The 27,038-nt window shown below is 34.1% G+C and overlaps 2 protein-coding genes across 2 annotated transcripts; one reads left to right on the top strand and one right to left on the bottom strand.

Moving 5' to 3' along the window:
- The first annotated feature begins 3,287 nt into the window (after window positions 1-3,287).
- LOC128031850 (uncharacterized) lies at window positions 3,288-5,018 on the top strand. The gene is made up of 2 exons (XM_012599455.2): window positions 3,288-3,497; window positions 4,012-5,018. Exon 2 carries the CDS (start codon window positions 4,056-4,058, stop codon window positions 4,782-4,784), a length of 729 nt encoding a protein of 242 aa, XP_012454909.1. The 5' UTR covers window positions 3,288-3,497; window positions 4,012-4,055; the 3' UTR covers window positions 4,785-5,018.
- A 3,308-nt stretch (window positions 5,019-8,326) lies between these two features.
- Window positions 8,327-14,201, bottom strand: LOC105776653 (probable LRR receptor-like serine/threonine-protein kinase At3g47570). The gene is made up of 5 exons (XM_052622549.1): window positions 14,154-14,201; window positions 10,689-11,974; window positions 9,347-10,593; window positions 8,783-9,214; window positions 8,327-8,430 (listed from the first exon to the last, which is right to left on the bottom strand). Exons 1-4 carry the CDS (start codon window positions 14,199-14,201, stop codon window positions 8,808-8,810), a joined length of 2,988 nt encoding a protein of 995 aa, XP_052478509.1. The 3' UTR covers window positions 8,327-8,430; window positions 8,783-8,807.
- Window positions 14,202-27,038: the final 12,837 nt, after the last annotated feature.

The raw sequence follows: 27,038 nt of genomic DNA, 5'->3' as shown, positions 1-27,038 counted from the left end.
AAATTTTAATCGAAATAGAACATAAAATACTTGATACTTGATTAACATATTTTTATTGTTAATTTTAATTATTTTTAGATATGATGCTACTAATTTTAATGTTTATTACTCTTCCTTAGTTGCTTAACGTAAGGTTTGTTTTATTGGCCTAATAATAAATTTAGTCCTCAATGTTTACAAAATTTATCATTTGAGTCCTAATTATATAATATTATAAAAATGTTAAAAATATATTAAAAATTTTAAAAAGTAAATATAGATTATAAAACATAAAAAGTATAAAAATATTTTTACGATTTTTGCACCTAAAATGACTTTCAATAGTATCTTCCTTTTTGTTTTTGTTTTTTTTTTTCATTCAATTGATGAAGTTGGAAATAGCAAATGCCATGACCTTGACCTACAAACTCTCTCCAATGCTTGAGATAGAAATGGTGAAAACACAAGAACACTAGAGCCTAAATTTGGTGCTATCTCTATAGCAAAGAGTAAGACCATCGTAGTCGGTGTCATCAACCCAACCATTTTCTAGATTTATAAATTTGTTAATTTTGAGTTTTGGGGTTTAATGAGGCATTTGAGATGAACTAATGTAGCAAAAGAAAAAGAGAATTAAATTAAAAGATATTGAATAAAAAATAATTTTAATTTTTAGGTTTTTCATTGATAAGAAAAAGTAAATATGAATTATAAAAGTTAAATATAAATTAAAATTTTAAAAGTAAATATAAAAATATTTTAAATATATTTTGTAATTTTAGACATGGAACTAAAATAATAAAATTTGTTAATATTAAGAGTTAAATTTTTTTTTTTTAGATTTAGAAACAATTTGATATAATGTGTTAACACTGCAGGACTAAAATTGTTATTAGGCCAATAAAAATAAAGCTATATATTTATATTCTATAAAAATAAAGAGACATGTCGATTTTTCAAGGGCACTCGTGAAATAATAAAAATACATTGTTAGTATACCAAACGCAAACTCATATATTTATACTCTAATTGTATTTTGATAATGAATTATATATTATTTTGGTGAAAATAATAAATTATATATTATATATACAAGCAAATATACCTCAATTACATCTATATGAATATATTTATATGTAAATACACTATCATATACCAAATTAGACCTATTCATGGGTTGGGCTACTTGCCCAAGCCCAAAGGCTCACTCGAAATTTGAGAGGGTTTGGGCAAAAAATTTAGGCTCGAAAAATGAAGTTGGGAAAAAATAGTAGACCCGTTTAAAATATGGGTCGAGCTTAGGCTTGGGCCAAACCTTCAAGGCCCGGGCCCTCGAGCCCGGCCTGACCCGACCCATTTTAAATTTATAATAAATTATATTATGTTATTTTTATATATTATGTAATTTAGAACACACTAAAAAAATAAACTTATACTAATAAACATTAAAATAATGTTAAGATGACTATATAAAAAAAATTATTAAATAAAAATGTATAAAATTATTAAATATTAAAATAAAATAAAATAAATATTTTTCTAAAAAAATTAAAATTAATATGGGTGTGCTTAAAATGGGTTTGGGTTAATCTTTTACAAATGTGAGGAGGTTTGGCTAAAATTTTAGGCCCATATTTTGGGCCGGGTCAAACTTGGGCAAACGTAAAATATGTTAATATCATGTTTAAGCCTGGCCTGAACTTGGTTTGACCCGACCCATGAGCACCTCTATACCTAATTCAAACCCTTATATTTATACTCTAATTTTAGTTTGATAATAAATTATATATTGCTTTGGTCAAAACAATAAATTACATATTATATAGTATATATGCAAATAAATATCTCAATTAGATTCATATGACTATATTTATAATTTTAAAATTATTAATTAGGTTCGATAATTTAATTTATTAACTATTAAATTTAAATGAAATTATAGAAAAACTAAATGGTTCAGATAAAAAATTGAAAGTTGGATTAAAATAAAAAATATCATATAAATTGATATGTATTGATACACACCAATACTAATAGGTATTGATCAAAACATGTCGGAATACATTAAAGAATAAACTAAAGTGGATTAAAATTTTAATCAAAAGAGAACATAAATTACTTTGATAGCAATTGATGAGATTGATTTGTCATTGAGATTGCCTTGTGAATTGGTTCAAGTTTTCGGACTTTGGCGACTGATGACATTTGCATGGCCCTTTCCTTGCTCAACTTATTTCATACTTACTTGAATAAACACGGATATATGCTGACTTTTACTATTCAATAATTGAAGCACTTTCTACAAATACAAGTATGATACGAGTATAGTAAAATATTAAAAAAAATAAATATTTAAAAATAAAGAGAAACATGTTAATTTTTTAAAGTTAGTTGTAAAATAAAAAAAAATACACTCTCAATGTACTGAATACAAACCCATATATTTATACTCTAATTATATCGTTTTGATCAAAATAATAATTATATATTATATATACAAGCAAATATATCTCAATTATATGATAAACCCTGAAGTGTGCTAGAAAAATTGCTAATGCATTTTGGAAATTCCCCTCCAAAATTATTTTCGGTTATAGATAGAAATCCTAGTTTTGTATTGTTGACTAAAGTGCAAGGAAAGTTCAAGTCACCTTCTCTCCCATGTCCCAAATGGTTTCCTCCTAGTTCAAGCCTAAACAATTTATCCAACTTTTCTACTGAAGCTACATTTCCATCGAGCATGTTATCATAAAATTCAAGAACATCCAAAAATCTAGAAAGAAATATTTTTTCAAATTTTTATTTTTCTTTTCCCACTCTTTTTGGAAAATTGGGAGTTATTTATAATCACACAATTCAACTAAGAGCAACCTCCAAATTGAAAAAGAAAGTTTGACCAATAGATATTTGTTTATTTTGAAAATATATCATTATAGAATTAGCATGATATACGCATAGTATACATATTAAAAATAAATTTTAAAGTTTAATTTTTGATAGTAATTTAAAAAATGTATTTAGATGGAATTTAGAAAATAAATTTAAACTATTAAAATTCTTTTATTAAATTATCCAAATATTTTGATATATTTACTCAAATAAATAATTTCGATTTTAAATTTTTAAAATTTTTGATACAAATGAAATTCTTCCTATAAATTTCTCATCCAAACACACCTAAAAGATATACATCTCCTTTCAAACCTTATTTCCCCTTTTAAACCTTATTTTTAGATTTTTTTCTAATTTTTCATATATAAAATAATGCGAAAATTGGAAGAAGGGTAGTCCAATGGTTGATTAGTCAATTCTTTTGGGAAAATTGGAAATAGAAAAAAATTCTCATAACTGAACTTTCTTGGAAATGAAGGAGATCAGAATTCAACTAATTAATTAATAAAATTAATCCTCAGGTTTTCTTATAAAGCTTTAAATTTTCCCTCTAAAAGCTTACTGGTGAATTTCCAAGCTCGGTCTCACACCAAAGAATTTACTATAATCTTTCATCTTTGTTGCTGGTAAGTCTTCCTAGCCCTCCCTATTACTTATCTCCATGATTTTTCTTGCTTTTTTTTTTTTTTAATTTACCTTGATTGGCTTTGTCGAAATCCAATTCCAATAATCATCTTCTCTAATTTTGTAGAAAGGTTAGTAATATATGATGTTTGATTGCATGTATGTGTTTTCAGGGGGATTGTTAGATGCAAATTTATGTTTGATATCTGTATGTTTAGGGTGTAAACAATATATTTGTGTTTGTAAACTATTCGGATTTGGATTAAAAAATATATGGATTTGATATAATTATTATTAAGTTAAGCTTAAACTCGAATAATCTGAATTATCGAATCACTTGAATTTTTATATCTTAATGCTTGAGTTGTTGAAGAACTTAAAACAATTCTAATCAAGCTAAGTTTGCTACGGTTCAATCTTTATATTGAATCCAGCTTGAATTTTAGAAATGAATTCTATTTCACTTACGTCTTGGACTTTGCATTACACCCTTAAAAGCATGTTTCAACTTTTTAGAAACAGTGAAAAACAAGAGCTGCAAAAGGGCAAACGTAAAAGATATGAAAATCACGGAGATAGACCATTTCAGCCATCGCCACAAGCTCGAGCTAAGCTATTCCGAAAAGCCATATCAGTGTGACGGATGCAAAGAACTAGGCTTCGGTTCATCTTATCAATGCAATAACAAGAAGTGTGACTTTCATCTTCATGAAAATTGTGGGTTGGCCAAGCCTATCGCCAGCCATTCGTTCTTCAAAAACAGCAGCTTCAAGTTCAAAAAGAAAGGGAAACGAGGCAAAACTTGTAAAGCATGTGGCAAAGATGTCCAAGGTTTCATGTATAAATCCAAGGAAGCATATTTGCATCCTTGTTGTTTGGAGCTCCCAAGCACCTTGAATGGCAATTTCAACGGAGGGTCATTGAGACTTAACCTTGAGGTGAAGGCCTCAACCAAGTGTTTGATATGTCAAAACAAGGAAATTTATAAAGGGAAATTGAAAGGGTGGGCTTATATTTCGAGTTGTGGGAAACATTGTTACCATGTTGGGTGTGTGAATAATATGAACTTTGAGAATTGGAAAATGGGTTATTTCAATCAATCACAAAGTGGTGGTGTGGCAAAGGGGTTAGTGTTTAACAAAGAAGAAAATGGGGAAAGTTCAAATGGGAGAAAGGAAAATAAAGGATCACTGATGAAGAATGCTTTGGATTTCATAGTCAAAGCTGTTTTAGGGGATGCTGTTACTTCTTTTCTTGGCATTGACTTTGACTCTATTGCAAATAATTGAATGCTGGTCAATGTTTGATTTTTATAATTTTTTTTACTCATTAATATTGTTAAATAATTGCTAATCATATCAAGGACTCGATTGATTAGCATGAGGTGTAGGATTCGATCATTGTGATTGTAAACTCTTTCTCTTCTCCCATTGCAACGTAAGTATCAATTTTGGTCGACAATTTTATAGTGGAAATGAAATAGTAAGAACTTAAATGTAATATCTAAACTTATTAGTTCTCCATTATAGTTTTCTTGTGTTTAAATTATTGTAGACAATAGTATATTTCTAGAGAAAACTGACATAACAAGACACTTGAAATGAGGCTTAATCATGTATAAATTTAGAAATTCAGAAGCTAACTAGTTTGTTCTTGTCTGAAAATCTATTGATGTGATATCCTAACTGTACAGGCCCAAAGACAAATAAAAATACAAGTCAAAATTTTTCATTATAGTCCATTACAAACCCAACGGCCCAAAACCTAACCAAACCCTAGCCCACTATCTTAACATTTCAAAAAAAAAAAAAAAACCCCTAGCTCTAACCCTCTTCAGCTGCCGCCGCCGCACCCTTCCCACACGTGCCACCACCGCCACGTCAACTTCCGTACCTGCAAGCAAGACAAAAAAAAAAAAAGGACAACAACAGCAAAGAAATAGTGTATGGCAAAAACAGAAAAAGAAAAAGAAAAAGAAAAAAAATGTTGTATTTTCGGCTATAAAAGCCACGAAAACCACCATGTATTCTTTTTACATACACACGAAATCAAAAACGAGAGCAAAAGGTTGTCTTTTTTCTATTTTTCGGCTCTTATTTCTACTAGCTTTTTTAAAAGAAAATAAACAGTAAAGAGGGTCGAAATCTTACCTTTTCCGGTGTTTGCGCCGCCGTAAGCGGTTGAAGTCCGTCGATTTCGATGAAAATCGGCAATTTTCGGGTTCGGGGAGTCGAAAAGCCAACAAATGGCTTTTCCGATTTTCCGGCAACCGTGGAAGGCGGCGCCGTCACCGTCGACCGGCGGCATCCACGGTGGTTTGGCGGCCGGAGCCATGGCCGGAAGGAAAACTGAGAGAGATTTTAGTTTTTTTTCTTTTTTTTTAAGAAGAGGAGAAATGAATTTTCTTTTAAAAAATTGGTTTTATAAAGGATTGAAACGGCGCCGTTTTGGGCCTTAATCCCAGTGGCCAAAACGACGTCGTTTCACCCTGGGATCGGCTGACCCGACCCGCCAAGGAGAATCCGCGTGTTTTTTATTAATGGGAAATTTTGGTTTTTAGTCCTTCCTCATTTTCCATATTTTTAATACAGTTTATTTTATTTTCAATTTTACTCTATGATTTTTCTTTTATTTCAGTTCGGTCCCGTATAAAGTGGTGCTTTTGTAAGGGGGGATATTTTCCCTTTTGGTCCCTCTATGTTATTCACGCTTTTCTGTGTGGTCCTTTACCTCATTTTTTATTCCAATTTATGCCCCAAAAATTCCATTCTAGTTTCAATCTAGTGCTTTTTTGTGTTTATTCATTTATTTTATTATAATTTAGATTCTAAATTTCATTTTAATTCCAATCTAATCCTTATCCGTTTAGTTTCAAGCTTTTTTTTTTTTTTTTGTGTTGTCCTGTTTTATTTATTTATCTATATATTTTTCATTTATCTATTTCTTTACTTTTCTTGTATTTAGAATTTATATTGTTATTTATTCCTTTGTTTATACATTTCATTATTATTATTATTATTATTATTATTATTAGTGTTCAATTCACTTTTATTATTTTTAATATTAGAATAGTAGTTAATATGATTATCGTTATTATTATTTGGTGTTGTTATTATAACTTCATCATTACTATTGTTGTATTCCATTATTTATTGTTTACCTTTTAAATATTCTACTCATATAGTTATTTTACATTATGTCATCATTATTGTACTATGCATTATGATTAAAAAATATTTGTTCGAATAAATTAAACATGTATCTTGTTAACTATTACATTAATTCTTATTCATTCAAAAAGAAAATTTATAAAATAAGGCAATGTTTCGTTTTTGGAGATTTGAAAAATTGTACCTAACTTATAGGGTTTCGATTTTTTGTTGAACCTAAACAATCGAATATCCTTTTGAGATTAAAATACATAAGTTTTTAAATAAAAAATTTAATTAAAAGGCAAGCTTTTTCTCGAGAGTTCAAATGTCGTGTTCTAACTTATGGGATGTGACATTTTGTTACCTCAAGACGAGAGGACCTTTAATGCTCCTTTCAATTTATTCAAGCGTTTTATTAACATTAATAAAAAGGATCGTATTTTAAATTTTTCCAAGTTTTCAACTTTTGATATTAAGACATTAATTAATCAATTAGGTATCAATTTTGGGCGTGACGAGGGTGCTAATTCTTCCTCGCACGTAACCGACTCCCGAATCCGTTTTTCTCGAATTTCGTAGACCAAAATCATTATTTCAGTAAAATCAAAACGTTTTATTAAAATGATTAAATTGCAAGGTGATCCGATGTTGTTGGAAAGAATCATTTTATGGTTAAAAAATTAGTATGGTTGACAAAATAACCAGATAGTTACACATGTCGTGCTATGTGTACCTTATTTTGACATATACGGATCAATTTTGAACAGTAGAAATTGATGAAATTTTTAATAGAAGAACTTGTTTACTCTTTGATCTAATGTATAAAAACTAATTTCCAATGAACAAAATACAATATGACTCTTAATACAAAGACCTACATGATATTTTACCTCGATATTCAAGAATGTTAAATATGATATATATATCCGGATTAAATTTGTATATTTTCATTTCATAATTAAATTACATTAATTTTCATGGTTCAACTTGTCAAGTAATTTCTTATAATGGTTTTATGAACTTAGCCAAAGTTGGGTTCTTGTTTCTATAAAATTTTAATACGCTTTGTTCAGGCCATGTGCCAATTTTGGTGGATGGTTTAAACTGCAAAATACATTAAAAGATGGAAATTATTACTAGGAAATCTAGTTTTGTTGATGTTGAAAGAATGTGACAAAGTCCTGTTGTTCGAAAGAAAGCATTGTAACTTATGTCTTAAAAAAATAAACAAATTAGCTCTATACATTAAATTAAAAGATGATGGAATAATCTGATAATTTCTCATGATGTGTCACGTATACTTCACGATAATGCACAAGAAACAACTTTTAATAAAAAACAAATAAAATTTTTAATAAAAACCAATTTACTTTTTAATTTAATATATAAAACTAATTTACTCATTTTTAAGTAAAATAGACAAAATGCAAATTATAAACTTTTGAATGTACTCATATCTAACTTTTTAGTATAAAAAGATTATAATTTCAAAAATATGAAGTTGTCATGAACAGCCAATGATTAACATGTTCAATACCATGACTGATACAATAAGATGCAAATTCAAAATCCAACATTGTTATGTAAAGTCTGACTTCATCATAATCTAGCAGCTTATGATGGAAACACAAAAACCCAGTATTATACAAATTATACTGAAAATTATTGGCAGAAAACAGGAAAAAACCGCCATATTTATTCTATTTTCTTGGAGAACATCAAGCACTTTGTCGGACTTAAGTCTCTCTGAAGTTGATCCGTACAACACCTTAGATACCTGCAACTGGATTTATTTAAGCACATCATATCATCAGAATAGTAGAATTGGTAGGGAAAAGTGGAAAAGTGGGAAGAAAATAAAATTTAAGTGTAATTTGTAGGAAAGAAAAGTGGGAGGAAAGAAAATAAGAGAGATTCATTTTTTATTCTAATGCATAAAAATTAATTATTCAAAATTACAATAATGAGAGAAATGTGTTTATTAGTTTAAAATTATGCATTTTTTAAAAATGTTTTATATCAAACACACTTTGAAAAAAATATATTTTCCATCTTTCTATTTTTCTACCTTCAATTTTTCATCTTTCCGATTTGAAACAAAAGAGTATTTTACTAAGATAAGAAGAGATTATTACCTGCTGATTGAGTAGCATACAAAGTTCAAATACCACGACGTAACCGAGTTGGACGAAGAAGCTTGTCTCTAATTGAACAAAGCTTGGTAATAACATTACTCATGTTCATCCTCTCACTAGGTGATTCGGTAGAACAAGCGAGTCCTATTTCGAATATTGAATTCAAGCACTGAAGATGTATGTCATTTCCCAGGTTGTTTTCATTAAGAGTGATGTAGGCGGCTGTTCCTCCTCGGACATTTTCTTGAAGAAGAACGGGATCTATAATCTCAACTACTCGATCGGGCAAAGCTGTTTTGACAAAGTTGTTAAGACTTAAACCTTCTTTGAACCTTTCATTTGTTGGCCTTTGCCCTGTTAACATCTCTAACAAGAGGATGCCATAACTATACACATAGCCATTTGTGGACAACTCGCTTCCCGTGCCATATTCTACAATTAATTTGTCACAAAATACATATATAAATAATTTCAGTGGAAAACCTCTAAATATACAACAAGACTGCTTTTAGATGGAATTTTTTTTATTTAAATAATGAAAGAAATGAAAAAAAGTGAACATACCAGGTGGAGCATAGCCGATAGTTCCTCTTAATCCAAGGGAGCTTGATTCATTAGTAGAATAGTTAAGCTTATCTACAGAATGGATTTTTGCTAAGCCGAAGTCACTTATATGACCAACCATTTCCCCATCGAGTAAAACATTGCTTGGCTTGAGGTCACAATGAATGATCGGCGTCTCACAACGATGGTGCAGATATTCGAGTGCATGAGCAACATCTATGGCCACATTAAGTCTTTGAAAGAAATTTAGGTTTCTCATCGTCTCTGGTTTATTCATGCCAACAGATGGATGTAGCCAATCCTCCAAGCTTCCATTTTCCATGAACTCATAAATCAAGGCTTTAAAATCATTGCCTTGATAATCGATACCTGAAATGGCTGTTAATACCTTGACAAGATTACGATGTCGAATGTTCTTCAAAGCCTCGCATTCAACCAAGAAACTCCTGGAAGCTCTATGATTCAAAAGATTAAACACCTTTACTGCAATAACTGCTCCATTCGCTTCAAGAATTCCCTTGTATACAGATCCGAAGCTTCCCGAACCAACCAAATTTTGAGGGCAGAATCCGTTAGTAGTCCTTAGGATGCTTTGGTACGGTAACTGTAAAAGAGAATTTTCTACATGAGTTGTCATTGGCTTCTGCTCTTTTTTCATTCTAAACCAAATGATGAAGAAAATAGAGAATACTGAAGTCACTCCTGAAATCACAACCATTATTGTGATCTTCAATTTAAGGGAAGTTTTTGATGATTTTTTGGAGTTACATCTTGACAAGTGTAACTCAGGGATGCCTCCACAAAGCTTACTATTTCCCTCAACAAATGTAGCACTTGTATTCTTAAATACTCCTTCACTTGGTATTAGTCCCTCCAAATCATTGAAAGAGAGGTTTAGATACTTTAATGCCCCAAATCGCATAAGAAATTTTGGAATCCCACCGGAAAGATTATTGTCAGATAAGTCTAATGCCTCAAGACCTCTCAATGAACTCAAAGATAACGGAATGGGTCCTTCAAACAAATTGCCTTCCAAGAACAACTTCTCTAGACTTACACAACTACATAGGTTTTTTGGAAGCAAACCAGATAATCTATTTTGAGAAACATCCAATATACTTAGAATTTTTAGTTTTTCTACTCCAACAGAAAGTTCACCAGTCAAATAATTAGAAGACAAATTTAGTAGAATGGACAAGGATGGAAGTCCAAGCACTTCAGGGGGTATTGGTCCACTAAGCTTGTTACTAGAAAGATCATTAGAAGCAAATTTTTGCAATTACCTAGACCTGAAGGAATGCTGCCCTGAAGATTGTTAAAATTTAAATTAAGTTCAATTAACTCTGATAAATTTCCTATAGAATGGGGAATAGTCCCAGAGAGAAAATTACTATTAGCGAAAAATCTTTTTAGCTTTTGGAGCCTCCCAATATTGAAGGGAATGGGACCTGATAGTTGATTTATTGAAAACACAAGCACCTCCAAATTGATGAGATTTCCAATCCCATCCGGGATTTTTCCCAAAATGTTGTTCTCACCCATCGCTAAACCCCGAAGGGTTCTAGAAAAATTGCTAATGCATTTCGGAAATTCCCCTCCAAAATTATTTTTGCCTATAGATAAAAAGCTCAGTTTGGTATTATTGAATAAACTGCAGAGAAAGTTCAAGTCACCTTCTCTCCCATGTCCCAAATAGTTTTTTCCTAGTTCAAGGTTAGACAGTTTATCTAGCTTTTCTAATGAAGGCACGTTTCCAGTGAATCTGTTTCCAGAAAATTCAAGGACATGAAGGTATGTGGCATTGGATAGTGAAATTGGAATTTGTCTAGAGATTTGGTTTTCCATTACAGAAAAGAACTCAACATAAAGCATATTGATTTCTAAATCAGAATGAAGAGTACCTTGAATCTTGTTTATACCAATATCAAAGGCTCTAATATTGGAGAGATTGAACATTGGGACATGAACAATACCAGAAATCGCATTTCCGGATATGGCGAAAAATGAAAGATTGCTCAGTCGTCCAAAAGCTTCAGGTATAATCCCACTTAATGCATTATCCTCCAAACCAAGTTTCTCCAAGGATGACAAGTTCCCCAACGATGGTGGGATACTCCCTTTCAAATTATTGTTGATAAAACCTAATACTTTTAGGTTTGACAAGAGATCCAGCAAAGAAGGTATTTCACTCGTTAGCTGGTTGTTCGACATATCAACTAATATAAGCTTAGAACAAGCAGATAAATTAGAAGGAACTTCACCACTGATGGAGTTATTGGCCAGGTGTAATGCTTCCAGCCTTCTTAAACCACCGATTTCTTGAGGAATTTGGTTGTAGAAGCTGTTGCCCGTAAGATTCAACTCCCTGAGGAAGCTCAAGTTTCCAATGTAGGGTGACAATGATCTAGAGAGTTTGAGGACTCGAAGTTTCAACTTGGTGACTCTTGGATGCTTGCGACCGCATGTAACATCGATCCATTGGCATAAGTGAATGGAGCTATTCCAGGACTCCATAATGTTGAGCTGATCACCAGTTATCTTGGCTTTCAACTGGAGTAAAGCTTGTTGATCAGTGTCATTTCCTCTAACTAGAGGGCTTGCTGTTGCTAAACGAAGCAAGTTAAGACCCTGCAAGTTGAAGAATGAGAGAAGAATCATAAGGAAAAAAGAGGTGGACGCTTGAAAATGGTTCATTGATGGCTCCATCAACTTGAAACAAATTGTGAATTGATATGATGGATTTGTAGTTGAGAGTGCGTGGGTCATCATGAAGAAGCAGAGAGCAATATATAGTTTTAGAATGATGATATTATCGCATTCTATCTACTGTAATGTGGCAATGATTTCCATGGGCCTGTTTTAGTTAAATGCGTCTACTTGGGGTTTGGTTTTTATGGTCAATACATTTTCGGGCAAAATACCAATAAAAGCCCATTTCTGTAAAAACTTACCGAAATGGGCCCTCTATTTTATTATTTATCGGAATGGTCCTTTTTTGCCAAATCGCGTCCACGTCAGCGCGATGTCAAGGTACACGTCAGGAAATCGCGTCCACGTAAGCACGATATGCTTACGTGGAAGGAAATTGCATCCTTGAGAGAGCGATTTCCTTCCCCGTAAGCATATCACGCTTACGTGGACGCGATTTCCTCCCGCGCGTGAACAGTACCCAACGGTCAAAAATTTGACCGTTGCCCCCCCAACGGTAAAAAAAACTATAAATACCCCCACCCCTTTTTATTTTTTCACAAAAAAAATCCTCTCTCATATTTCCTCTCAATTCCTCTCAATTTCTTTCCAAAATTCTCTCAATTTCCTTCCAAAATTCTCTCAAAACCATATTTAATTTCAATTTCCTCTCAAATTCCTTCCAAAATTCTCTTAATTTCCTTCCAAAATTCTCTCAAATCCATATTTGATTTCAATTTCCTCTCAATTTCTTTTTTTAAAATAATTTTAATTTTTTTTATATTTTTATAAATCGTAAAAATTTGTCTGATTTCATCAATGGCCGCATCATTGACTCGTCTTGATAAGCATCACATATCGGTGGAACAAATGAAAATGGCAAGTGTTAAATTTAATTTTTAAATATTATTTAAGAATTTTTTATTTATGCATTTTTAGATAATTATTAATTTGTTATTTGTTATAAAAGGAGGTAGATCGGGTATTGGAATGCAATATCCCGAATATGCATGCTCCTCCATCACCGTTGGTAGAGAACTACTTGCGGCAAGCGGATTTCTAGCACGTGGCGATGGTAGGCCGGGGATGCAAGTTGTACCCGAAACTGATCAGTGCCTTCATCGAGAGGTGGAGACCCGAGACGCATATATTCCATCTTCTATGTGGAGAGTGCACTATCACTCTAGAAGATATCCATCTGCAGTTGAGATTACCGGTGGACGGGCACCCAGTCACCGGGTCTGCCCAATCTAGCAATTGGGAGGCGGTGTGCTACGAGCTTTTGGGCACACAAAATTTATGCATTCAGCCAAGTTCGACGTTATATAGCAATATCGTAAGCCGCCTTCGTATGATTGTGACAACTGTTCGAAACGTATGTTACAAAAGTAGTCCGCCCCTTTTGCGTTAATTGAACGTAAAGTTGCCAACATCTCATGAAAACGATCTTTATTTATTTCATACCCTGCCAATATAAGATCATAGCGAATAATTTATACCACTTCTACCAATAAAACTAATTCAATTTGACAAACAAAATAACATAGATATAGACTAAATACCCATGTTGGTCACTTGTCGTCGTTCGCTCTTAGATGGATATTACCTGTAGTAGTTCGAAGCAACGTGTCTTAGGCAATATCTATGGTGTGTGCACTGCCATAAGCTTCCCTCTCGATCAAATACACCTAGAATACCGACACCCTGATCTGAAATAACACAGATATCAAGTTGGGGGCACACATGCCTCCTTAACCTAGAGAGAAAGAAATCTCAGTCATCAGACGACTCCCCTGGTGTTATTGCAAATGCAATTGGAAAAATTCTCCCACCGCCATCCTGTGCCACTGCAAGCAATAGCTGATGAGTATACTTACCGAACATGAAGGTACCGTCAATTTGTACCAACGACTTGCAGTATGGAAATGCGTCTCGGCATTGCTTAAAGGTCCAAAACAGGCATTTGAACACTTGGCATCCACTTAGCAATCGGTCGTTGTAGTACGCAGGTTCCGTTTCAAGGTCTGTGATGGCACTTGGGACGTATCTCTCTAGCACCTGACACCACTGATATTTCGTTATATGAGGCGTCCAACCCACTATGCATATTCTCCAATACCTTTTGCTTAGCTATCCAAGCCTTGCGATAAGAGGACGTGTACCCCATTTGGCTATGGATGTTGGCAATTAACACCGGCACTAAAGTCCTAGGATCTGCTTTTATTGTGGGCAGTATCAAGCTAGCTAACATAGCTGAATCCATTTTGGGATGATCTTGTGAAACACCTATAAATGGAGTACATTAAATAATGAAACATTGCATAATAAAAGTATTATTCAGATACCGTCAATACTGTACCTGCAGCACATGTATGTGGACCTTTGTACTTTTTTATCTCCCACAACCCTATCATTTTCCTTAACGAGGCGTAGATTTTCCATGAACATGTGCTGTCTTGCACCGCACACTTTGCCTCAAACTTATCAGATTTTGATTTAACGACATGGTAGTTAACGCCGTTTTTGATGCTATGTTGTTTCAAAGCACCAATAAAACAATCCTTGTTGGTAAACTGATTACCAACTTCAAGTTCACCGAAATCTACCCCCGAACTTGTACGATCACGAGTCTGGTGTGGTAGATCTGGAAACTCTAATGCATCATCTGCAGACAGATCGACATTATGCATGTGGGCTGGAGGTGAGTATGCTTTGAATCGTGGATTTTCTTCCTCATCTGAACTCCTTTCACCATCTTTAGCTTCTATTGGAATAGGCTCCGGTTCAGAAAATAAGCCAACTTCTGCACCATCCGGCCCGGGCTCTCGAGGTGGATCCACGTCGGAGTCATATTCTAACCTACAATCATCTGCAGCGTACGAGGTCCCCTCACTGGTTGATGTCGTAGGGAGTACGTCATCCTTTCTTCTGGGCATTTCATAATGTCCCCAATTGAATGTAGATTGCCACCACTAGAACTTGATGTCGTTCCCCAGTACGTATTTCCAGCATCAAACGTCGAGCCACCGACGTACATGTCCCATCCACCGATAGAGTGTCGCAGGGGATGTGCATTCGACACCGCTACCGAACATGGGCTGTTCCGTATTTTGTAACCCGCTAACCGAGTGTCGGCCAGGGGTCGTGTATACATCCCGAACACCGGTCGCAAGTACATCAGTTGGCGATGTAAATTGCACATATAACTCAATATAATGTGCTCCACTAGCAAGATGAGTCTGCACCATTGCCTCCAAGCTACGAGCACCTTTTATGTCGAACGAGTCATATGTCACCAGATCAACAGAAGAACGAAATCGATACGTCATGGACAGAACTTTCATTGGCGTCGTTTCAAAAATTTTACGCCTAATTGTTTTACGAAGTTCTGTCAAATCTATGTTTTGGTTAAAAACCAGTCGCACCGTATTCTCCGACAAAAAAATAACACCATTCTCGGTGTGGCAAACCTCACCATCGTAATAAATAACAGTACTAATACGTTCACTCATATTTGAAACTCTAACTTTCTTAGCCTCTCTAAATTATTTCTGATGTGACTTATGCATTCTGAGAACATTATATGCCTAATTTATAGCCTCAGCCCAAACATGCTACTGTAGCAAAAGCGCGTCCACGAGGCCGTGATTTCACAAATTCTTCTCAAATAGCATCTTGATAAAAGCGATTTTATACTATTTGCTCAGAAAAGTCGAAAAAAATTATTTCTTACATGACCTACTGTAGCAAAAGCGCGTCCACGATGCCGCGATTTCACAAATTCTTCTCAAATAGCATCCTGATAAAAGCGATTTTATACTATTTTCTCAGAAAAGTAAAAAAAATTATTTATTACATGACCTACTGTAGCAAAGCGCGTCCACGAGGCCGTGATTTCACAAATTCTTCTCAAATAGCATCTTGATAAAAGCGATTTTATACTATTTGCTCAGAAAAGTCGAAAAAAATTATTTCTTACATGACCTACTATAGCAAAAGCGCGTCCACCAGGCCGCGATTTCACAAATTCTTCTCAAAAAGTATCCTGCTAAAAGCGATTTTATACTATTTTATCAGAAACATCAACTCGAAATTATTTTTTCCATGACCTAAAAATCCTAAAAAGCCTGAACCCTAAACCCTAAAAGCCAAAAAAACCTAACGTGGGAAAAACGGCAATATCGCGTCCACGTCGGTAGCGATGTCGAGTAGCGTCAGAATCGCGTCACGTGCGCGAGATGTTTACGTGGAAGGAAATCGCGTCCTTGAGGGAGCGATTTCCTTCCACGTAAGCATCTCGCGCTGACGTGGACGTGATTTGGCAGAAAATGGACCATTCCGGTAAATAATAAAATAGAGGGCCCATTTCGGTAAATTTTTATAGAAATGGGCTTTTATTGGTAAATTGCCTTACATTTTCTATTTGTACAAAAGAAAAATAAAGTATCCTACTTAATAAAAGAATGCTTATATTAGAATATCCTAAAAATTATAGAAAGCTTAGGTACTAATAAAATAATTTTACATTATTAATTGTTAAAAACGTATAAATATTATTTTATTCTCAATCAAATATGATATCATCTCTAATTTAATTAATTATAATTAAAATAATTAAAATTTTGGGAGAAAACGTTGAAACTATATGGGCAGAAAAAACATAATAAAAAATAAATAAAAAACTATATATAGGAAAATGATAAGGGGAGACTTCAAAGTAAACGCAGTATAGTTCCAGTAGGATCACAACTATGGAGCCCCCCATTGACAATTAATCAGGAGTGGTTCAACACGATATTTCTAATCAACTTTGGGGAGACTTCAAAGTAAACGAAGTATGGTTCCAGTAGGATCACAACTATGGAGCCCCCCATTGACAATTAATCAGGAATGGTTCAACACGATATTTCTAATCAACTTTGTTTACTTTTCATATATGTAAATTGGCAGAAACTGACCCGGTAGGCCTAGTATTTTTCCTTTTCACAAAGAAGGTCCAAATTTGTAGGCAAGGATATTGTGAAACTAAGAACATTTGTTTTGAAGGGCCGAAATTAGGTTGTTTATTTTTATAGTAGTAAAAATGTAATTTCTATCATTTTTTTATAAATTTAATGGAGTAAATAAAATTTTTAGCATTTTTTAACCAGAATCCCTATTTGCTCCTTTTCGCCTTTAAAGATTCACATAATTGTATATTTTTATGGTTAAAGTTAAATGCATTAGAAAATATATAGCAAGATATCCATTCTCTTGCAGACATATTCCAGATGGTGAGATGGTGACTATCACTAACATAGAGAGTACAGTAAGTCTATTAAAGAAAAGTTTTGCAGAATCATCAAGACGGTATCGTTGCCTTTAAAATCACACCTTTCATGAGTTTGGATGTCACTTCTCCACTGCAAGCTGAGCGTTGTTGATCATATTTGATCGGCTCTCGTTAGCTTGGAACGAGGGTATCGCAAAGTACTACTCGAAACTGATAATATGCAAGCAGCTCATATGCTTAATAGTAGCGATGAAGATGATATTAGCATTGCTCTAGTACGCATCATCAGGAAGTTACAAGATCGCGTCAATGGGACTTCAGCATCGAGTATGCTTAGAAGGAGAGAAATGTTGCTGTAGACTACTTGGCACATATGAGATCTGTTCCTTATTACGATTTATGCTTCCTTCGTGAAGCACGTGATGATTACATAGTAAACAAGTATCTTAGATTAAGAAATAAAATTATTTCGGGAATAAAAATTTATAACTACCTTAGTTTAGGGAAAAAAACTCATTAAATGTTAATTACTATCAACACTTTGACGGAAAAAAGATTTGGGTACCAGTCTAGAAAAAAAAAACCATAAATGTTAATTTGAGAGAAGTGGACAAGCTCAAGTACTAATTTTATATTTAACCATTTAAAATATACCAATCCATGGTAATTATTTAATTATCTTTATTTGAAAAAACAAAATATAGACATGTAATAATTTTACTTTGATTTTGAAAATAAAAACTCCACGATAAATAAAAATTATGCATCTATATTTATCGAATCAAATTTAATAATGTCGAGCAAAAATAAATTGCTAGTGTTGACTTACTTGTTTGTCGTAAATTAAGTTGCATTTAAATAAATAACTGAAAGAGCAAAATAACAAAGATGGACACAAGAATTAGTTATGCAGTTTGAAACTCTTTCCTATGTTTGGGGGTTTTGCCTAATAATTTTCTCGTTCAAAGTTTAGTTGCAAATTGAACATGAAAACAGTGTGTTTACAAGTATTTTACACAAAAACAAATTCCTATAAAGAATAGAATAAGTACTCTCTCTAATTCGTTATAGACAAAAGTTTACACATCATTTAGTTACAAAGTGAGTTGCAATTGATGATACAATTAGCATTAGCGTAAACAAGAGTTATATAATATCCAAGCAATAACAACAAAATAGTAGTAACATAATAGTGAAATAGTAGCAAAACAAAGAGAAAACAAAACAAAAAAAAAATAGCATCAAAATAGCAAGTAAACAACAAAAAAAAATAGTTTTTTTGTCTTTTTGCTAATTCAAACTGGGTCGAGCTCGAGGACTAAAAAGCCTTACCTAAGGCTTGATTGATTTTTTAAATGGGTTGTATTTTTTACTCAAGCCTATTTTTCGGGCCTATATTTTTGTCCAAATCATCTCACTTTTCGGACGGACCTTTGAGCCATACCCGACCCAACCCAACCCATGGATAGTTCTAGTCTAAATTTAGCAAATCAAAGGCCAACTAGTTGGCTTTTGTCTGGAATTTAATGATGTAGAGTGAATTTCAATTTCAATACCAAATAATATAGAACGAGATTATCAATTTCAATAGCATTACCGATGCAATAAGATGTAGGGTCAAAATCCAACATTGTTATTTAAAATCTGATTTGATGAAAATAAAGTAGCTTATAATGCAATGACGAAAACAAAATATTAGTACAAATTATTGATGGAAATTTGGACAAATTCTATAACAATTCTCTTTCTCAAAGCAAAATGTAAATAAAAGAGAACAACAAGCAGTTTGTTGGACCAGAGTCGATCAATTCATCCATAAGACACCTTAGATACCTGAAACCAAGAAACAACGATTTATCTTAACATAACATATCAACAGAAAAGTAGTGAAAATACGACTTGAGTGATGAAAGGATTGACTATTTTGCTAAGGTGTTGAGCCATGTATTTCTCAATAGATGAACGAGGACCTTGAGAAAGATTTTACATACGAATAGGTAAAGCCATGAGCCCGCTAAAAGCTTCTGGCGAATATGGGATAGGGGAGATTTTCTACCAAAGGTTTTGGCATATCGTGGGCAAAGATGTAGCTGATTTCTGTATTGAGACGTAGCAGGGGTTGCATAATATGGCTGAAATTATTAACACAAGAATTGTTTTAATTCCCAAGGTCAGTTCTCCTCGGTGCATGACTCAATTTAAACCTATTAGTCTTTGTAATATTTTATATAAAATCATTTCAAAGATGCTGGTGAATAGGTTTCAAAAGATTCTCCATTTGTGTATTGATGAAGCACAAAGTGCTTTTGTCCCGGGAAGACTCATTACGGATAATATTATAGTTGCATATGAAACTTTACATTCTATGAAGAGAAAATAAATAGGGAGAAAGGGGTCATTTTCTTTAAAACTTGATATGAGTAAAGCTTATGACCGAGTTGAATGGAATTTTGTGCATGTTATGCTTCGAAGGATGGGGTTTTCGAATAGGTGGATTGAGAAAGTTATGAGTTGTGTGACATCGGTCTCGTATTCTATGGTTATGAATGAGGAGGTAGGTGATTTATTTTTCCCATCACGAGGCCTTCACTAGGGGGACCCTATTAGTCCTTATTTATTCCTTATATGTGGTGAAGGATTGTAAACTCTTCTTAGAATGGCTGCTACAAGGGGAGTTCTTAATGGCTTTCGGGTTAGTAGGCAAGCCCCATGAATCACTCATTTGTTGTTTTGCAGATGATAACCTTATCTTTGGAGATGCGTCTGTCAATGGAGCAATGGTGATCAAAGATATTTTAGAGGTTTATGCTAAGTGTTCGGCCAATAAGTCAATTAAGTCAATTTCGACAAGTCAGGGATCTTTTTCAGCTCCAATGTTGATCAACTTAATAGAGAGGAGGTTTGTAGGGTTTTAGGGTTAATCGAATCTAAATCTGGATAATTACCTTGGTATCCCTTCAATGGTGGGGCGTAACAAACAGAGGGCTTTTAAGGAACTTAAAGAAAAGTTAATTAAAAGAGTCTCAAGTTTGAGTTCGAGATTACTTTCCATAGGGGGCGGGAGGTTCTTATCGGAGTTGTGCTCCAGGCTATGCCACTGTATGCTATGAATTGTTTTTTTGTTACCATCAACCATTTGTAGAGATTTGGAAGCGGTCATGGCTCGATTTTGGAGGCAAAAGAATGCAGAAAAAAAGCTTCATTGGTGTTCATGGAAGGAGCTGTCGGTACCAAAAGAGGAGGGCCGGATAGGGTTCGAGATTTGGCCAAGTTTAATATCGCAATTCTTGCTAAGTAGGGTTGGTGGCTTATGGAAAACCCGAGTTCTTTACTTGCGCGTTTGCTTAAAGCAAAGTACTATAAGGGAGCAAATTTTATGGAAGCCTCTTTAGGAGTGAATCCATCATTTGTTTGGAAAAGTATCTGGTGTGCTAAAGGCTTGTTAGGTTATGGTTTGAAGTGGAGAATTGGGTTTAGAACATCGGTGTCAATATGGAAAAATTATTGGTTGTCGGGCAAAGCTCAACGTTCTATTTCTACTAATAGGGTGGCTGGTTTGGATTGGGTGGCTGAGTTAATTATGAATGAACCTAATCGTTGGAATAGAGATCTTATTTACTCAACATTTTTGGTGGAAGAAGCTGATCAGATTATGAGTCTACCTATTCCTACTACTGATCAATCTGATAAAGTAGTTTGGTTTAGTGAGAATTCTGGTATCTATTCTGTGAAAAGTGGCTATAAAATGTTACTGGATAACTCTAATGTGAGCATCAATAGCAAAAAATGTTCAAGCAGATATGGAGTTTAGAGTGTCCTTCAAAATTTCACATCTTAATATGGAAATTTGTGCAAAATTATGTGCCTACTTTTCAGAACTTACATTTTAGGAGATTAATTTCTGATAACAGTTGTCCGTGTTGTTGCCAATGGTGTGAATCTTCTACTCTCACTATTCGGGATTGCTTGTTTGTTGCACAAGTTTGGTCCAAGTTAGACGTCTAGTGGTCGAGTTCAATGGCAAATTTAAATTTTAATGAGTGGTTGAGTTGGCTGTTGTAGAATTCGATAGGAACAGAAAAAGGGTAATTGTCGTTAGTATTTGGGCGCTCTGGTTTTCTCGAAATAAACTTGTACATGAAAGAAGGATGCAAAGCTTGGAGGAAATTGTTACCTTCATTAGGAGTTTTGGGTTGGAATATCATAGTAGTTCTGAAAAGCATCCCCAACCGAGATCCATGGTAAGATGGTTGTCCCTTCCGCAAAGGTGGGTGAAAATTAACGTAGATGCGAGATTGTCGGTTGCCAAAAAACGAGCAGTGTCAAGCTTTATTATTAGGAATGATGAGGGATTTATAACGGGGTTGGGATTTCAAGGACATAACCTGGTTCATTCGGTGGTGATTGCTGAAGCACTTGCTATTCTTCATGTGCTCCAATTTGCCCTGGATTTGGGTTTTACAAATGTTATTCTTGAGAGTGATTCAAGACTGGTGGTTAATAATATTCAACAATCGAGCGAGGATTACTCAGAGTCTAGACCGTTTACCTGGGACGTGAAGAACATGGCGAGGAAGTTCCATTTTTGTCGATTCCAGTTCATTGTGAGAGAAGGGAACGGAGCAGCGCATACAATGGCTGTTGAGGGTATGCGAACTGAAAGAGATTTGTTCTGGGTGGAAGATGCACCTTTGAAAGCTTTGGAAGTGGCCGATTCTAAACGTCGGAGTAGTCGACCTCCATAACCCATTTTCTAATTTATTGATGGAGTTGAGAAATACTGATATAGGATGGCCCATCTCAACTGCTTTCTCTTCTGGATGATTCATTGTCAGATTTGGAAGATTTTTGCCATTTAATTTTTTGGGATTGTTTGACACGCACACGAGCCTGAAGCTTAGCTGGATAGAGAAGATGATGTTTTGTTGGTTTTCTTTTTTAATTATTTTCTTTTCTTTAATTGTTCTTTCCCCGTTTAGTTTTTGTTTTGCTTTGGTTTGTAAGATGTTGGTGGACTTCTCCTGTTAATTGTTCAGGCCCAATGCTATAAACGGATTTCTTTTCAAAAAAAAAAAAACAAAGAAAGACATTATTACCTGCTAATTGAGTAGCTTATGAAGTTTGAATCTCATGATGTACTCGTGTTGGACGAAGAAGCTTATCTCTAATAGAACTAAGCTTGGTAACAATATCACTCATGTCCATCCGTCACTGCATGAATGATCATTTCAAAAATGTTAATTGATAAGATTGATTTATAAATTGTTGAAACATTTTCAAATATTTATAGTGTTCCAATAACTATAAATGAATGGGTGTAATTAATCAAAAGTTATATTATTTGATTTTTTGAAAAAGAATTATAACTATTTAAATAATATTATTTGAATAGTTATAATATTAAATGAATAATTATGTGTTTATTTTAAAGACATTATTATTCAGAAAGACATCTATTGAAAGGTGTCTCTATGAAGATACATGAAAATTCCTATAAATAGGAATGAGATTTCATTTGGAAATCACACCAACAGATTCTAATATTTTTTCTTTCCTTCTTTCATTTTCTAATATTATTAGATTATTTTATAAAGTATTACTGCAGAAATCTTTTATAAAAATTGAGTTTCTTGTCATACATTGCTCAATGTATAGTGGGTTGTTCTCGTCAGTGCAAAACGCAAATAGTCATTGGCTTCATTGTATTTTCGAGGTTAATTTGCTTGGAACTCATTTGCACACTGAAAATAGGTGAGGCGAATATAACCATAAAAATAGTAACTTGATACACGCCTTGAAGCCTTGTCCTATTTCTTCTTTTTCTATTCAAGTTCCATTCGTGTGTTCGAGATTTTCTTCACCAAAGATTTATATGAGAGTGCGTGGCTCATCATCAACAACCAGAGTGCAACATATAGTTTTAGAATAATGATATTATCGTATTCTATCTACTATCAATATGTATTTGATATTTTCCGACTTTAAAAGTCATGTGGCTATGATTTCTATAGGCCTGCTTTAGTTAAAGGCGTCTATTTGGGGTTGGTTTTTATGGTCAATATTTTTTTTTTTCATAACTGAATCATTCTACCATATTGCCCCAAAGACTAAGAAGTACAACGGATAATTCAACGGTTGCTACATATGCAACTTTCAAATTATAAATTAATATACGGTGAAATTATACTTTAATCTCTCAAAATTTTATAATTTAATTTTATAATTTTAATTTTTTTTTTGGATTTATCCCTAACAATTGGATCTTTAAAATTATATAAAAATATAAGAAATAATATTTTTACACCGACGTAAGTAAGAAAGGATTCTTTGGCGTGATTTTTGGATGAATCACCCATGAAGAAAGTTATATTGCCGCAATGAATAAGCTAGAAGGATTCTTTGACGTGATTTTTGGATGAATCATGAAGAAAGTTATATTGCCCCAATGAGTAAGCTAGACGATATACATGAAATGTTAGAAATGGATTTATCTTTTTCCACTTTCCCTCTAGGAAATTATGGCAATTCAATGCTGAACGTTTATTAAGCAACTAATTGATGCAATTTGCCACCACTTTCTACACTTCACATTAATTTCATGTAGTAAAAAAATGAAGGATACTTCCCAATTGTGGAGCCACCATTCACAGTTGCAAAGTCTAAACAAAGTTAAGTTCCTTTTCATTTCTTTCTGGAGCAAAAATAGAAAATATACTTTTCTATTTCCAAAGTCATTATTAATAGCTGCTGGATAAACAGATTTGTCACTTCTTTCTAGTAGTTGGGTCAATCCCCTTGAAGAATATTTAGATGTGTATGTGAGTTTAGGATGATTGTTAGATACGAATATATGTTCGGAATGAGTATATTTAGATGTAAATGAGATATTTGTGTTTGTAAACTATCCTTGGGTTAAAAAAAACACATTTGACACAATTATTATTGAAAAAATCATAAGAATTGTGGGAATTTTCTCTGTGTCTCATTCCACCCAAAATCAAGAACATATATACACGGTAAAATACAAATATAGAAACCAAAATTATCTCCTAAACTTTAGCATCTAATCTCTTAATTAAAAGGAAAGAGATGTACACAAAAAACTACCATACATATTTACAGAATAATTCCAATACCCCCTTCAAGTTGGAGCATGAAGATCATGGATGCCCAACTTGCAAAGGAGAGAACGAAATGATGCCTGGCCAAGAGCCTTGGTAAATATATCTGCAAGCTGTGATGTTGTTGGAACATAGGTAGGTTTCACATTGCCTTGGAGAATTTCATCCCGAATAAAATGACAATCCACCTCGATATGTTTGGTGCGCTCATGAAAGATCGGATTGTGAGATATATGAAGAGCACCTTGACTATCACAAGCAAGCGTTATTGAGTGCGGATGAGAGACTCCAAGACTGCCTAATAATCCCTTTAACCACTTGAGCTCACATGTGGTCACAGCCATGGATCGATATTCAGCTTCGACGGAGGATCGAGACACCGTGTGTTGTTTCTTTGTCTTCTAAGATACCGGAGAAGTGCCCAAGAAAATCAACCATCCTGTGAGTGATCGTCTTGTCAACGGACAACCGGCCCAATCCGCATCACACCAACCGTACGATCATAGATCACTTTTACTACTCAAAAACACTCCTTGACCCGGAGTTCCTTTCAAGAAACGAACAACTCGAAGCGCTGCATTCCAATGATCAATGTGTGGTTGTTGCATGAATTGAGATAAAATATGAACACTGTCTGCAAGCTCCGGTCTTGTGAAACATAAATAAATAAGTCGTCCAACCAAAAGACGATACGATTCTAGATCATTTAAAAAGGAACCTGTAGCAAGAGCTAACTTATGATTCTGCTCAATAGGAATACTTGCTGGTTTGGCTCCTAAAAGTCCAACTTCCGAGATGATGTCAAGAGTGTATTTGCATTGATTCAAAACAATCCTCTCTGGAGAACGCTCAACTTCTACCCCAAGAAAATATTTTAAGGGTCCCAAATCCTTCATATGAAAACAATCACTGAGATAAGATTTAAAATACTCAATAGCTTCATGATTATTACCTGAGATAATCAAATCATCAACATAAACGAGAACATTGACTTGAGATGTATCTCGTTGCAAGGTAAAAAGAGAGTAATCTGAATACGATTGTTTGAATCGATAATCTTTTAAGGCTATCGAAAGCTTGGCAAACCAGCATCTTGGCACTTGATTAAGCCCATAAAGAGATTTCTGAAGCTTACACACTTTTCCCGGTTGTGTTACTCGAAATTTAGGTGGTATCGTCATATAAACTTCCTCCTGAAGATCCCCATGTAGAAAAGCATTATGCAGATCCATTTGATGTAATTCTCATTGCTTGGCTGCTGCAATAGTAAGAAAAACTCGAACTGTAACCATCTTTGCAGCTGGTGTAAATATGTCGGTGTACTCAATTCCATCCACTTGATGATTACCAAGAATCACAAGATGAGCTTTGAATCATTCAACGGAGCCATCAGAGTGATGTTTTATTTTATATACCCATTTGCATCCGAGTGCCTTTTTCCCTTTCGGAAGATCTTTAATCTCCCAAGTTCCTTGCTTTTCTAAAGCCTCGATTTCACTAGACATGGCATCACGCCATTCTTTGCTTCTAGCAACTTCAAGATTTCGGCTCTCGTTGTGCGGTAATGGCTGCAAGAAAATTCTAATGTTGCACAGAAAATTTATCACAGTTCACATAATGCGCTATAGGATAGGGATTACCTTGCGTATGCCGTGGAAGGGAAAATTTTGAGGATGGACTTTTTCTCTAAATGGTGTGTATGACAAAGTCCCGCAACTGAACTGAGGACTGTTTTAAATGCCGTCCATGTCCCAACTCTTCCTCACCACTTCGACTATTGGTTTCGCTACTTTCATTATCATTTTCAGCCTGCTGCTCATCTACGTTAGTAGCTTGGCTATCATTTGAAACCGCTACCTCATTCCATGCCTCGTCAAGTCCTTCACTTTGAGGAAGTGCAATTGTGTCGATCATGGACTGATTTCCAAGAGCTGTAGCAAAAGGAAATTGATCTTCAAAGAAAACAACATCTCTAGAGACAAAGAATTCCATTTTTTTCTAAGTCATATAAACGCCAACCTTTCTTCCCATAAGGATAACCCATGAACAGACATTTTCTACTTCGGCTGGCAAACTTATCCTTAGTCTTACAGTGAGCGTAACATAAAGACCCAAAAATTCTTAGGTGACCAAAATCTGGTTGTCGACCATAGAGAGCCTCATATGGCGTCTTTCCATTTAAACTCGAATAGGGAGTTCGATTAATTAGGTAACCGACAATCAAAATGCACTCACCCCAGAACTTGATAGGAAGCAATCCTTGAAATCTAAGAGCACGCGCAACATTTAAGATGTGCCTATGCTTTCTTTCGACTCTTCCATTTTGTTGTGGAGTACTGGTACATGAAGATTGGAAAATAATATCATGTTCCACAAAATAGTTCTCCATGCAAGTAAATTCTTTCCCGTTATCACTTCGTACCGTCTTTACTTATTTATCAAATTGTCGATTGATCATAGTGAAAAAAATTTTGAACACTGAAGGTACTTCAGATTTATTGTTGATCAAGAAAATCCACACACTCCTTGAAAAATCATCAACTAATGTCAGAAAATATGATGCACCACAAGTAGAAAAAGTGTTATAAGGACCCCATAAATCACAATGTAT

Source organism: Gossypium raimondii, chromosome 10, assembly GCF_025698545.1.
Source record: "Gossypium raimondii isolate GPD5lz chromosome 10, ASM2569854v1, whole genome shotgun sequence".
NCBI classification, from domain to species: Eukaryota; Viridiplantae; Streptophyta; class Magnoliopsida; order Malvales; family Malvaceae; genus Gossypium; species Gossypium raimondii.
Note: the sequence above shows the minus strand (reverse complement) of the source record. Positions and strands in the feature narration are given on the sequence as shown.

What these genes read in the sequence shown, in the direction of transcription:
- LOC128031850 (XM_012599455.2), top strand. Translation starts at nt 4,056, where the DNA reads ATGAAAATCACGGAGATAGACCATTTCAGCCATCGCCACAAGCTCGAG.
- LOC105776653 (XM_052622549.1), bottom strand. Translation starts at nt 14,201, where the DNA reads ATGGGGTACACGTCCTCTTATCGCAAGGCTTGGATAGCTAAGCAAAAG. An exon ending in CTTGGATAGCTAAGCAAAAG is followed by an intron (nt 11,975 to 14,153) that starts GTATTGGAGAAT and finishes TTCAACTTGCAG; the next exon opens with GGTCTTAACTTGCTTCGTTT. An exon ending in TATCGGCTATGCTCCACCTG is followed by an intron (nt 9,215 to 9,346) that starts GTATGTTCACTT and finishes AATTAATTGTAG; the next exon opens with AATATGGCACGGGAAGCGAG.